We start from the raw sequence: 13,898 nt of genomic DNA, 5'->3' as shown, positions 1-13,898 counted from the left end.
AATATAATTTTTCAGATTTGCATTTTCCATACTGTTTACTGTCTTCTTTGAAATGAAGCCTTTTTCAAACCCTTTGCCAACTGTTTTAAAAGAAAATCTGACAGGATTGCGCCTTCCCTCCTGCAGTAACCCACTCACCTGAGCGCACACTCTCCTCCCGCCATTGTGTTGCGGCTCCGTCTCCATGGTAACCAGGCCGCCCGGAGCGCTTTGAGGGACGGACCTGGAGACGTCCGTGTAGGAATTAGTTCCGGCCGCTGCCGACTGGAAGCAGCGGCGGTGGCGGCGGGTTCCGCTGGATTAATTACTGCGGTTTAACTCGGCCTGTGGTGAGTAAACGCGCGCGCCGCAGCTCCTTGTGAAAGAGCATGAGTAACATTTTGTTTTAGCTGCTCCATTTAATTCAGTGGCAGGCTGTGGTTTTTCATTGCAGCTCATGTCAATGTTAAATGTACTCCATGGATGACTCAATGAGGGGGTTTGACCTCCCAGTCTGGGCCTGAGAGAGAGAGAGAGAGAGAGAGGGAAGGGGAAGGGGAAGGGGCCCAACTTCCAGCCTTAATTCCTGACGAGTTACGCTGGTCTCAGCCAGGGCGGCCTTACAATTTACCTCCGTGGCCCTGGATTACTGAGAGGAAAAATCAACCTGGGTTCCCACTCATTCATTGCTGTCCATTGGGATTGGTCTTTGGAGCAGGGCAGGGTCAGGTCAGGCCAGGCTTGGCTGCAATGCCAACAACTTGTAAACACTTGTTGCTTAGCCTCACACATGAAGTGGCCACTTGAGTGATGTTCCACACAGTGTGACAGTCATCCATGAAATTGTATCCCTGGAAGAAACCACTGCTGTCAAGAAAGGAGAACTGTTTGACATTTTTTTAAATGGATTGTAGTCTACTTGGGTCTCATGTCCAAGTTTTATTGTATTTTGGGATCTAAATATAAGTTGTTATATGCAAGGTAAGCTGCTTTAGATGGAGCATGGCATTGCCAATCCATTTCAAATTGCATTCAGATCAACTCTCTCTTCCCCTTCAAATTGTTCCTTTTGCAGGAGATGGAACCATCCTGTCGTAAGGAGAAGCCAAAGTCAAAGGAACCGGCCTACCGAGGGGACAAAGCCAAACAGAAATCTGCTTTACAAGAACTCAAACAGAGGCAGCGAGCTGAGGTACATGATATAAAGTTGATATGCTGGTTAAGCACTCTGTGAATTACAAAGCCAGAGCCCAAAGAGTCTAACCCAGGAGGATCTGGTGACCTCAGAACTACTAGAGTAGATATCAAGCAGTTTATGTTTGTCATCTGAATGCGAGATTGAAATGCAGTCTTTGATAGCGGTTATCCTGTACTACTGCTCCGCAACTGGTAGTTACAGAGTGCCTACTTTATACTAAAGTAAAATACTGCAGCTGGTGGAAATCTGAAGAAAACAGAATATGCTAGAACTGCTCAGCAGGTCAGCCAGCAATTGTGGAAAGAAATACAGAGTTAATGTTTCAGGTCAATGACCTTTCATTAGAACTGTTCTGTTCTGACGAGAGGTCATCAACATGAAATGTTAACTCTGTTTCTCTTTCTGCAGATGTTGCCAGACCTGCTGAGTATTTCCAGCATTTTTTGTTTTTATTACCAGATTTATACTGCATGGCTGGAAATCATCCTCTCTGTCAGGAGAGAGCTTTTCTCCCAGTCAGTAAATATTGATGGGCTTGCCAGGGTGGGCAAGAGCATCGGTTATCTCAGAATATTTTTCAAAAATCGATTGTCCAATTGTGACATTTCCAGGTGGTCCATAAAACATGTTTTAAACCTGGATTGATAGCACAGTGAATTCATATGTAATAAATATAAGGCCATGTGGAGTAAAACAACCTCTCCAAGAAGGAGGGTCTCCAACCCATTGCGTTTCTGAGTCAGATCAGAGTTACATTGTCCTTTCTTTTTGCTTTGGAAACTGCTTCACTGCACAAAAGTGTCAGTATGAATGTAAAATTAAATATGAGAGTGAGAGGTATATATTTATAATTATCTTGGAAAATTTCAAGAAGTGTGTGTATTTTTAACTATTAGAACTCCACAAGTTTAGTTTTACCTCATGTAAAATTAATTGTGAGATCTTAAGAAATATCCATACTTAGGCTGGTAGGATGAAAGTCTGTCCTATGGGTTGGTTGCAAGGGAAATGAGTTTGGAAAGGCTCTACCCAGTTCTCCCTACTGTCTAAGAGCTCCAGTTGATAAATATTTGCATAAATAAATCAACAAAGGATTTACTTATTCAGCAATTCTTTGCTCCCAGTGGAGGGCCTTACTTGATAGGCAATTGGGTCAGAGAATTGATACCACAGTATCACTATCTCTTAAAATATTCACTAGGAGTGCAGGATTTCTGAATTTACTCTTATCTGCCTATGATTAGATTGTTTACATCTTTTCATTGTTATGATGCTGAACTTTGTGCTGTTTCCATCTCCCCCCAACAGATCTATGCTTTGAACAAAGTGATGACTGAGCTGGAACAACAACAGTTTGAGGCTTTCTGCAAGCAGATGCAGTCACAGAGCGAATGCGGACAGCACTGACTACCTGACACTCCACAACCCAGCACAGGCTGCCTTTTTCTTTTACACTAAATGCATACAACGAAAAACACTTTTTTTTTTTAAAAAAAGGATCCTGTTCTTTGTTCATAAGCCGGCCTCAAAGTTAAGCAAAAAATAAGTAACTCGTCTCAGATTGCAACTTTTTGTCAGTAGAATATGGCCACATTGAGTTATTTTGTTTCCCTCAAGTTAAAACGTTTCAGCTTACTGTAAAGCAGAGGTGGTAGTCAGTCAGAGTTGCTGCTCTATATTGTCATCCCGTGTCTCCTGCTGCTCCTTGTATACGTGTGCCAATGTTGGGTGAAGACTAGAAGGGCTTCAGCTGGAATGCCCTGCATGCTGAAATAGTCTTCCATTGTATACTGCCCAAGCTTAATGCAGAATTGCCTATGAATGAGGCACTGAGGGACTGTTATCCTTTCCTGAATCTAGATTTCAAACAGCGCTTTGTGCAGACCTGGCTTCTCTTGCCCAATGGGAATGATGCCAATCATTTACCATTTTATGAAGTGAGCTAAGAAGAATAATCCTCACAAGCAATTCATGACTTAAATCTTTTCTATATGAAAGTCTAGAGTGAGAAAAGGCCGTTTGAACCATCAAGGCTGCTGCACCCAATATCCATGTAATATATCATTGTATCATGGACTCCACCCTAAACCAGCAGCCCCATATCCTGTTGATCCCCTCCAATAAGTAATGCTAAATTCCTTCTCCTACCTCCCCTGAAAAATATCAAGCAGTGCTAATAATATCTCTGTAACCCACAAGCACCCTCCTCCTCAACAGAAATCGATCCACTGCCCTCTTTTACTTGGCCCTTGAATCAACTCCATTCTCCAATACTCTGTTCCAAATGTGCACAACCTTGCTGGAGGGAAAGAATGCTTTCTCTGACCACTCCTTGTTTAAGTCTTGTGAAGTTTTTATTTGCGTCCTCTTATTCTATACTTTCTTCTTTCAAACCACTATAGACTTGCTTTGCTGTCAGACTTAAGACGCTTCACTTTGCACCCAAGCAGAGTGAAACTCCATTCTCCAGCTTTACAGTGCCAATACAGTTGCAGTGTAAATGCACGTGGTGGGTCATTGGTACCTTGGGTGAATACATTCTAAAGAACCCTAGGAACAATCTTCTCACTTTCCTAAACATTACCATTTCGATGTTTCCTTTTTTAGTAAATCTGTTTTGAATATAGAAGTTTCATCTAGCCAGAAATGTTTATACCTTGCAGTTTTGCAGGGATGATATATAACTCACTCTAGCTTAACCTCCAGTTGAAAAGGTCAAAATGTCCTCCTTCTCCCCCCCCCCCCCCCCCCCCGCACCCCCCCCCCAGCTGTCGCTCCGAACACAGTATCAGAGCAATATAGTTAGGAGATCCGCCTGTAATATTGAGGGATCAGCACAAATGATCTGGAATTTTGCTGGATAGAAATGGAGAAACATAAGCTGTAAAGGTCCAGAGTCCTCAGAGAGTGCGTTTATAATTGGAGTGTAAAATGGAGCACAGGAATGACGCAAATTAGATTACCTAATTTGTAGGGTCTTCATTGTTCATTGACTGCCTTTAGAAAAAAACATGTATTTATATACTTGTATTTGTGTGTTTCATTATTTATTGTCATTATATACTGAAATTTGTACATCGTGTTTCAACTTCCCCGGAGAAAGTACTGGTAGCAATCTGAGGGAGGCAAGATGGCTGCCACTGTAAATGACCATAAAGGTAGAACTTGAATGAGAAATGAAAGTCTTGGTTAGGACGTTTTGTTTGAAGTACTGCCCAATGTCAATGTAATAAGCAAAAGATTATGAAAATACTTTGGGCTAGAGTTTCTGTTTGATTGTGTTTTTTTTTTGATGAAATTTGCCCAGAATCAGCGTAACCCAGACAAAAGATTGTGGAATTTTAAGCGCCAATTACATTCAGTACAATTTGAGTTTCTGCAATCTGTTGCACTAGTTTTAAAAAATCACACTAGATGTCAACCCACCTACTTAACTAGCCCCGCCCCTAGGATGAATTTATTACCATTAGGAGTTTCCACTAATTGCGTTTATTTGTGGCCTTCAAGGAGGCCCTATATATTTAGATGGTTCTTTTGGCCTCAAGGACACTGATTTAAAAGCGTTTTTAAAAACTTTTTGAATTTTTTTTTACTCTTCTAAGAAACAGACTACTGGACCCCAGTGTAACTAGCAAATGGTTTGTATATTTTTTATAAGCCATTTTCGGTAATTAAAATTGAAAAACTCACTGGTGGATTGACATTGATTAAAGCTACTTATTTTTCATGATAAACCCATTTGCAGCAGTATTAATCAAACTACACCAAGTTACCACTCTTAAGTATATTAACAAATACTTTTCAAAGCAACCCTTTTTTTAAAAAAAAAACTATTACATTTTAAAACACTGCCTAATGGCACTGGTTCATGGCAGGTTTTGGGTCCGGTGATAAGCGAGTGAATTTGAGCAGAAACACGAGAAATTGGTGTAATTTTGGGGGCAGTTTGTACCCAGATTACCGATTGTCCCCAAAGCAGAAATTCTACCCCTTTTGATTTAAGCCAGTCATGTTTCTTGTCTCAGTGGAAACCAGTCACGTCAGATTTCCATCATTCCAGAGCCATGCCAGTGATGTCACTGACAAAAATGAGTCATCTGCATCCCAGAGCAGCTTCATTCACTTTAATGGGCAAACACTACTGGCAAGGTTGGCAGTGAAGTCGGGCAGCTCTGCATTGACTCTCAAGCTTAATCTACTGTAGGGTGCAGCATGCAGTAAGCATCAGAACATGAAAGTTCACAGACCTGATAATTAACTCTGTTTCTCTCTCTACAGATGCTGCCTGACCTGCTGAGTGTTTCCTGCATTTTCTCCTTTTATTTCAGATTTCCACCATCCACAGTATTTTGCTTTTGTTTTATTGCAGGAATTGCTCACCGAACTGAGTCGAGAAACAGAACCAGTTTGTATCGGGGTGGGTGTTGGATGCAGAATTCGGTCCCTGGCCCCCGGTGTAGGCTATTTTTTGTTACATCAGTTTGAGCTGGAGTGCAGATGGAGGCAAAGTTGCTGGGTTTAACCCCAAGCACTTTTGAGCCCAGTCCGGCCCAACAATTTCCAATGTGAGACTGTCAAGGGAGGTAGATTCCAGGGGAGATAATGTTGCTAAATGGACACCAACTACTCAGTGAAGCTGCTGCTGGGTTTCTGGACACCAGCAAGTGCAATGATCTCTTGACCAAGTTTGCATGCAGTGTCAAGTATCACATTGAAATAATGTTGAGATCAGTTTTCCTTCATATTAAATACACTATAATGTAATTATACTAATGACATATTTAGTTTGCATTTATCTATCCATATTTTTTCAATGTAAGTGGCTTGTGCTATTTTTCAGTTATCAGAAGTAGCTTTTAATGAAGAAAAGTTTGGAGATCCCTGTTCTACATCAACTCCACCTTCCCAGCCAATCCTTATATTGCTTCCCTTCATGCCCAAAAGTCTATCAATCTGAGTCATCGAATGAGCATTTGCAGCCCTCTGGAGCAGAGAATTTCAAAGATTCACAACTCTCTGAGTGAAGAAATTTCTCCTCATCTTAGACCTAAATGGTTGACCCCTTATACTGAGACTGTGACCCCTAGTTCTAGAATGTCCTACACTAACTGCACTACATTCAGCTGCAATACTTCAGGATTAGGGAAGGGCAATTCTGCCAGTGTTTCCACTGCAGATTGCTATTCAGCCACTTTTTTGGAAGCATACTGGCATCAGGCTTAATTCTGATTTCCATGATCAGAAAGTCTGCTCTCACCCATTGTCAAGGCTCATGACTAAATAGCCATTTGAGTAAGATGTCAGAGGGTTAATGGCAGCATAACCCAGTGAATGAGGTCAAGATTTACAAGTGAGGGAGAAAAGGGGCAAAAATGTGTTAATGTGTCATCAGAACAGTTCTTGCAAAGAGTCCCATCTGAAACATTAACAGATCTTTCTGAGACTAATGCTAATCTCTGTCTTTCTAGCATTTTTTGTTTTTATTTCCAGCATTTAAAGAACTTGCATTTATATTGCACCTCTCACAACCACAGGATGCCCCAAAGCACTTTACAGCCAACAATGTTCTTTTGAAATGTCGTCACAGTTGTAAGGTAGGGAAACGCTTTTGATAAGGTCTTGCATGGGAGATTGGTTAAGAAGGTAAGAGTCCATGGGATCCAGGGCAATTTGGCAAATTGGATCCAAAATTGGCTTAGTGGCAGGAGGCAGAGGGTAATGGTCGAGGGCTGTTTTTGCGATTGGAAGCCTGTGACCAGTGGTGTACCGCAGGGATCAGTGCTGGGACCCTTGCTGTTTGTAGTGTACATTAATGATTTAGACGTGAATATAGGAGGTATGATCAGTAAGTTCGCAGATGACATGAAAATTGGTGGTGTTGTAAATAGTGAGGACGATATAGATGGGCTGGTAAGATGGGCAGAGCAGTGGCAAATGGAATTTAATCCTGAAAAGTGTGGGTAATGCATTTTGGGAGGACTAACAAGGCAAGGGAATATACAATGGATGGTAGGACCCTAGGAAGTACAGAAAGTCAGAAGGACCTGATCACTAAAGGCAGCAGCACAGGTAGATAGGTGGTTAGGAAGGCATATGGGATATTTGCCTTTATTAGCTGAGACATAGAATATGAGCAGGGAGGTTATGCTGGAGCTGTATAAAATGCTAGTTAGGCCACAGCTGGAATACTGTGTACAGTTCTGGTCACCACACGACAGGAAGGATGTGATTGCACTGGTGAGGGTGCAGAGGAGATTCACCAGGATGTTGCCTGGGCTGAAGCATTTCAGCTATGAAGAGAGACTGAAAAGGCTAGGGTTGTTTTCCTTAGAGCAGAGAAGGCTGAGGGGGGACATGATTGAGGTGTACAAGATTATGAGGGGCATTGATAGGTTAGATAGGAAGAAACTTTTTCCCTTAGCGGAGGGGTCAAGAACCAGGGACATAGATTTAGGGTAAGGGGCAGGAGGTTTAGGGGGGGTTTGAGGAAGCATTTTATCACCGAGGGTGGTTGGAATCTGGAACACGCTGACTGAAGAGGAGGCGGAGGCAGGAACCCTCACAACATTTAAGAAGTATTTAGATGAGCACTTGAAATGCCATAGCATACATGTCTGTGGGCCAAGTGCAGGAATATGGGATTAGAATAGTCGGATGCAGTATGGCCGGCACAGACGCGATGGGCCGAAGGGCCTGTTTCTGTGTTGTATAACTCTATGACTCTAATGTGCACACAACAAGCTCCCAAAAACAGCAGATCTTTTTTTGCAATGTTGGTTGAGGGATAATTATTGTGCAGAATCCTGCTGCTTTTTCAAGTGTGAACAGGATATTTTACGTTCACCTGAGGGTGCAGACAGGGGCCTCGATTTAACATCTCATTTGAAAGCTGGCACTTCCAGCAGTGCAGTATTCTCTTTGTACTGCCCTGGAGTGGTAGCCTAAATTATGTGTTCAGGTCTCTTGAAGGGGACTTGAACCTATGAACTTCTGACTGAAAGACAAGAGCACTCTCAATGAGCCAAAGCTGATACCCATGCCTCGTACAAGGAGCGTTAAATTGAATGTGGCTTATCTGAGAAAGTCTTTCATCTAAAATGCCAGTCTTTTGATTATTGTTTAGTTCTGAGTTTTGTTTTCTGTACCTTTCCCTCTTAAATTTTCTTTGAAATAAACCTCTGTTCAAATCCATGCAAAATTATAGATTATTGTATGAAGCCAAGTTACTGCGCTGGACCCATGTATAGGTGCTGCAATGCAGCGAACAGCTTGCTAAGGCCACTAAGAGATTGGTTTCTCATTTTATGTGAAACGAAACTGGTGCTTGTTGTATTTATGAATTAATTCACTGAAGGAGAATTCTGACTCTTTACACATGTTGATGCTGGATATCCAGCTGGAACCTGCTATAATTCAATGTGTTTATTTATAGAAGTTAAGTAGCTGCACACACAGTTCTGTAAAAGTTATTGTCACAGATATTGGTGGGCCTCCACTAATTAAAAATTGCCTGGGAGTGTTCCTACAAAGTGTTTGTGTTATTGTCTCTGCTAAACAGCCGCTAACATACTGATGCCATTGTCTTTGGTCCCCACCATAAATTCCATCCCCGTCCTTGGTCACCGTCTGAGGCTGAACCAGACTGTTTGCAACCTCAGTGTCCTATTTGATCCTGAGCTGAGCTTCTGATCCCATATCCTCTCCAATGCCAAGACCGACTACTTCCACCTCCGTCTCTGCCCCTGCCTCAGCTCATCTGCTGCTGAAACCCTCATCCAGGTCTTTGTTGCCTCTAGGCTCAACTATTCTAATATCTTCTCGTTGGCCTTCCACTTTCCACCCCCCATAAATTTGAGCTGATCCAAAATTCTGCTGCCCTCATGCTAACTCGCACCAACGGATATTCACCCCTCACTCCTGTCTCAAGGCCGGCTCGGGTCTGCAAATGAAACCCGACCCGTGTCCATTAATCCTTTCCCGCACTCGACCACCAGAATGATCAGTTAACCTAGCTTCCATTTTTCATTTTTTAAGCTTGTGCAGATAAGCAACAAAAACTTAACTGGACTTGAAAGGTTGTTTAAAAAGTACATTAAGATTGGAGCCACGTACCAGAGGTGGTGATAGAGTGTGTCCGACCCAGCCCGATCTGAGCCCGAATGCCAGACCCAGAAGAGCAACCCGAATCCCACACATGTCGTCGGGTTCGGGTCAGGCAGCCATGCTCTACTCCTGTCCTCACTAGCCTACATTGGCACCTGGCCCACTGATTTCCTTGATTCTAAACATTTTCATCCATTCAGTAACTGTCGAAAGTAGCACAATTCACATCACATCTTGCTGAAAAAGAAATTGGAGGTGCTGACCTCAACACTGTGTGCTGGAATACTGGTCTTGCGACTGGGTTGCCAAATATAGGGTGGAATTGAGCAGAACTACTAAGGAGAGCATTAACTATAAGTTTCAGAACAAATACAGCAGGGGCATATCAGGGTGCATCACTCTAGTGTGTAATATACTTGAAAGTGTCTGTGCTCACAAGGTGTAAAACTGGGAAAACATTAACTGAAAATATGTTGCATCACGTGAGGGATGTTAGTGTTGGGGAATGGAACACTTTCCATTTCAAGGCCCACTACAATTATCAAGCACTCCTAGGTCAGTTAGAAAAGAGTTGAATCACAGTGTAAAGCTCCCCCTATTTTGCCCTAACAAGTTGTCTCAGCACTGTCCTTAGAAGAGCGTTCCTGCTGTGGAAATCTGGTTGTTTACTATTTCCTGCTTCAATAAATGATATTGTCAATGAACATTGGATTATAGGATAGTTTTGCACAGTGCCTAGTGTCTATCCCACTACAGTAAATGGACGTTTCCCCCCCCCCAGCCCCTGCCACACTGAAGTTCTCCCTCCCCCCATCTTACTGATGTGATAGAATAATTTGTACACTAAATCCTTTTAAAGTACTGCAATTTTTGAAAGGGTGGTCAAAGTACAATCATTATATTGAAGTATTAGTTTCAGCTGAAAGACAGTGAATCTTGACAATGGGTATTGGTAAAGCATTTTGTGGAAACGTATACATCGATGGTTTCTTTGAAAGCAGGAGCCAACATCTATTCTACTATTTTGTTGGTGTTGTTTTTCTTCCCTTCTCTTCAGAATGTGCTGGGTGTACAGTCTCTTAGCTGCAGATGGGCCTCTTGGTACTTTGCCCATGTGACCATTCTTCTACCTGTGCACCTTGACAGTTGAGTGTCAGCAGGTTCTGCAACAGTGGCGGGTATCATCGTGGTCAGTTAGCTCAGTTGTCTAGCTGGCTGGAGAGTGGTACTGAATAACACCAACAGCTTCGGCTCAATCCCTGTACTTGCTGAGGTAGTTCTGGGAGTCTGCCTCCTCGTCTTGCCCCATTGTGACATCATAGCATAAGCCATGATTAGCAACCCTCAAACAATGAAGATGCTACACAGAGAGGAGGGCATCATTGCAAAGCCTGATCCTGCCCTCGGCAGTCATACATACATTTTCCAGTAGATATCACTAGATAGCAACCAGCAGCATGAACCTTACTTCATTCTTTTTAACCACTTCCAAGACCAGAGGCATTGAGGCCCATTGTTGCCCCAGCTAATATCAGCTAACTCAACACAGACTGAACCTGGTTGATCTGCTAAGGGGAGGATCAGTCAAACAAAATCTATGTCAATGAAGCCTTGTCCTTTTATATAAATCCTTACTTGGCTTGCTCCACCTAATCTCTGCAACCACCTTCTCCAGTCACGTATCTCCTCCTGAAATGACCCATTCTTCTGACTCAGGCCTGTCCTTGCCCCACAATTAGTGATGGTCTTCAGCTGCCTCAGTCCTACTCTCTGGAATTCCCATCTTAAAGCACTCTGCCTGCCTCTCTCTACCTTTAAAAACCTTCCCAATATCCACTTATTTGGCAAAGCTTTTAGCCTCCTTGCCAATCTCTCCCTTCCTAGCTCAACATCAGTTTTCCTCTTAAGTGTCTTGGGACATTTCTTAGTATCAAGGGCACTTTATAAATACAAATTTAAGTCATTGGAGAAGCTGAATACTGTAACCTCAAGATTGTCACAATGCTTTTCGTTGATTAAAAAGCGCTGGTTTCAGCTCACTAGGTATTCAAATGTTACTAATTGGTGTCACTGAAGCAATTTGTGACAAACAAATATACACATGTGCAATGCACTTCAGGGCCATGAACTTTCCAGAATTAATTTGAAATCAATCTTATTTAATTCTTTTGGCTGTCTGTGAGCATTCCTTTCCTACCCTACCCTGAATGCACGAAATCATGCTGCGTGTGGCTTCATAAGCTTCAGCATGCTCCCTGGCATTTCCCCAATGTGAACATTCTTCACTATTCATAGCCGAATACTGAAGTGCAGCTGAAGGAAAATGTTTGCTATCCTGTAATCACTAAATACAAACATTCCAGCGACAGAAGGCTGATCCTGGCTGATTTTACTTCTTGTCCTTTCGACTGAGGGCATGGAGGCCATTTATAGCATCCCGTGGAGGTCTTACCGTCTTGAGACAATGGCCAACATCATCTTTAGAATTTAACTTCTGACAGCGAATGATAAATTAGATATTGGGTTGGATCCTGATGTTTTTGCTTAATTACCACTGGAAATCAAGGAGAAACTGAGCTTTCTCCAGATTTTGTTTTTGTAAATCGGTGATGTCAGTTTGCAGCAGCAAGTTGGAAATATGGGGCTAAAACTGAGCTATAGACAGCAGGAAGGTCCCGGGTTCAATCTCCATTTTAAGTGGTTTGCTGACATCAGTTGGGCTGATACTATGGGTGCAACATTTTGCCTTGGCTGTCATTACCCAGTAACCTCTGCTGAATGGCGTGTATATGTCACATGAACTAAGGGCAGCTGTGATGCCTCACATGCTTGAATAAACAGGCGACACTCAACTGTTTAAGCAGTTTGTTGCTGGGGTACAGTTTCACTTCAAGGCCAGTCAGCAACTTCAGGATAAAAGGGAGAGAAAACTGAAGAGGTAAAAATAGTGAGTTTGCTAGGCTTAATAATCTTTTCTCATTCTACAGACATTTTAAACCCAAAAGGCTCAATCAAAAAAATCAGCATTACGCCTCCCATTAAAAAAAAGTATACCAAATCGGTAAGCAGCATCCCATAATTTTATTGAAGACGTTATCAAGGAGGAAACAAACTTTGCATGTTACATTCTGGAGGTCTGAAACCAACATGGTAGGAATCCCATCATGCATCTCCCACCGCCCAGTAATCCCACCAGAACCAAATCAAAGACCTTCCAGAGGTCCGATGGACGGTCTTAACATTCCTTGGGCTTAATGAATATTCCAGTCCAAAATATGAGAAGCAAAGTCCCTTGAAGGCTAGTTATATAAGTTTGTATTGGTGTGAGGTAGTTTCCAACTTCACAACAATGTAAACCATACATCTTTAGGTCATATTCTCACACTGTTTGGGTTTCACACGGCTGCAGCTGGATGCAAAACCAACTTTTATAAGCCTTTTGGATGGACTGGGAACTCTGTTTGTTTTAAATCCAGCAGAGAGCCCATACTCCCATCATCTCATTACAAACATCGAAATTTCACTAGCTTTAGAATGGTGCTCTCAGCACTCCTGTCCCTGGGCAAGAAGTTACATAGTCCTGGGCTGCCTGTCCCACGCCACTTATTACAAGTGACCAGCTGGGACCTGTATGTCCAGTACATTCATTAATTCAACTGCAACCTTCACAAACCTGGTCAGGGCTGAAATGTGGAACACAGCGGAGAAGGTTCCAGTTCACAAATGAAATAGTAATTTAAGAAAAACTTGCATTCTAATTAGAGGTTCTTTGGATGGTGACATCACCTCTTAAATCAGCCATTTTGTTCAATACTGTATTATTTAAAATGGCTTCTGCTTGTGAAGGTCAGTGAAAATGTATTAGTTGTGTACTACACTTTTGACTGAATAACTCTTGGGCTTCAGCATACTATCACACCTTGCTGAACATATATTGTTCCTTAAATTCATTTGGGGAGCTGCTTTGCTCAGATAGGGGACTAGAACAAGAATTACCCATCAGTGGTTCACGAAGCAATGGCACTACCCTGTCTAGTACCAAGCCATACAGACTAGAAGGTTCAGGTTTCAATCCCTGGTCTCTGCCTAGTCCATTGTTAGGAAATGACAACTCACCTCAACAATCCAAGGGAGAAGGGAGGAGGGTGCTGTGGGTTGAGAAGTTCCTCACTCAGGGTTCCTTTTCCTGATCAGTAGACATCGCATCCTTTTGGCAAGTGTGCATATATGGATTTTGGGTGAGGACAGAGTCAGACTCAGATGTGATGCCCCCTGCAGTCAAATAGCCTCCCAACACGCATAGTCTGGGTTCACAGAACCAATGGCAACTTAGGTGAGGTACTGGATTGTGTGACAGGCACCCAAGGAACTAGCAGAGACAAAGCCATAAGGGGATGAGGAACCCGATGAAAGAAGTATTGATGGCATTGCAATACAAAGGTGACCAATTTTCAAAATTGATTAGCAGGCCAGTGGACTTTAAGGTAAACGACAGAAAGTGGTCAAAATCCACGATAGAGAGGCTCTCAGATTCTCAAGTTTTTTTTTTTCCCTGAGCTGCAGTCCAAACAAAGAAAATGGGGTGAATTCAGCAACGATTCATGCTTTGTCAGCTCTA

General features: G+C 42.5%; 1 protein-coding gene across 1 annotated transcript; it reads left to right on the top strand.

The window, feature by feature from the left end:
• Positions 1–232: 232 nt before the first annotated feature.
• On the top strand, positions 233–8,689 carry svbp (small vasohibin binding protein). The gene is made up of 3 exons (XM_068017469.1): positions 233–329; positions 1,055–1,171; positions 2,486–8,689. The coding sequence occupies exons 2-3, from the start codon at positions 1,058–1,060 to the stop codon at positions 2,582–2,584; spliced, it is 213 nt and encodes a 70-aa protein (XP_067873570.1). The 5' UTR covers positions 233–329; positions 1,055–1,057; the 3' UTR covers positions 2,585–8,689.
• Positions 8,690–13,898: the final 5,209 nt, after the last annotated feature.

Source organism: Heterodontus francisci, chromosome 37 (assembly GCF_036365525.1).
Source record: "Heterodontus francisci isolate sHetFra1 chromosome 37, sHetFra1.hap1, whole genome shotgun sequence".
Taxonomy (NCBI): Eukaryota; Metazoa; Chordata; class Chondrichthyes; order Heterodontiformes; family Heterodontidae; genus Heterodontus; species Heterodontus francisci.
The sequence above is the reverse complement of the archived record's forward strand: the minus strand, read 5'-3'. Positions and strand labels throughout refer to the sequence as shown.

Excerpts from the sequence above, each read along its gene's own strand:
- svbp (XM_068017469.1), top strand. The coding sequence starts at position 1,058 with ATGGAACCATCCTGTCGTAAGGAGAAGCCAAAGTCAAAGGAACCGGCC. Across the intron at positions 1,172-2,485 it reads AACAGAGGCAGCGAGCTGAG|ATCTATGCTTTGAACAAAGT; the intron begins GTACATGATATA and ends TCCCCCCAACAG.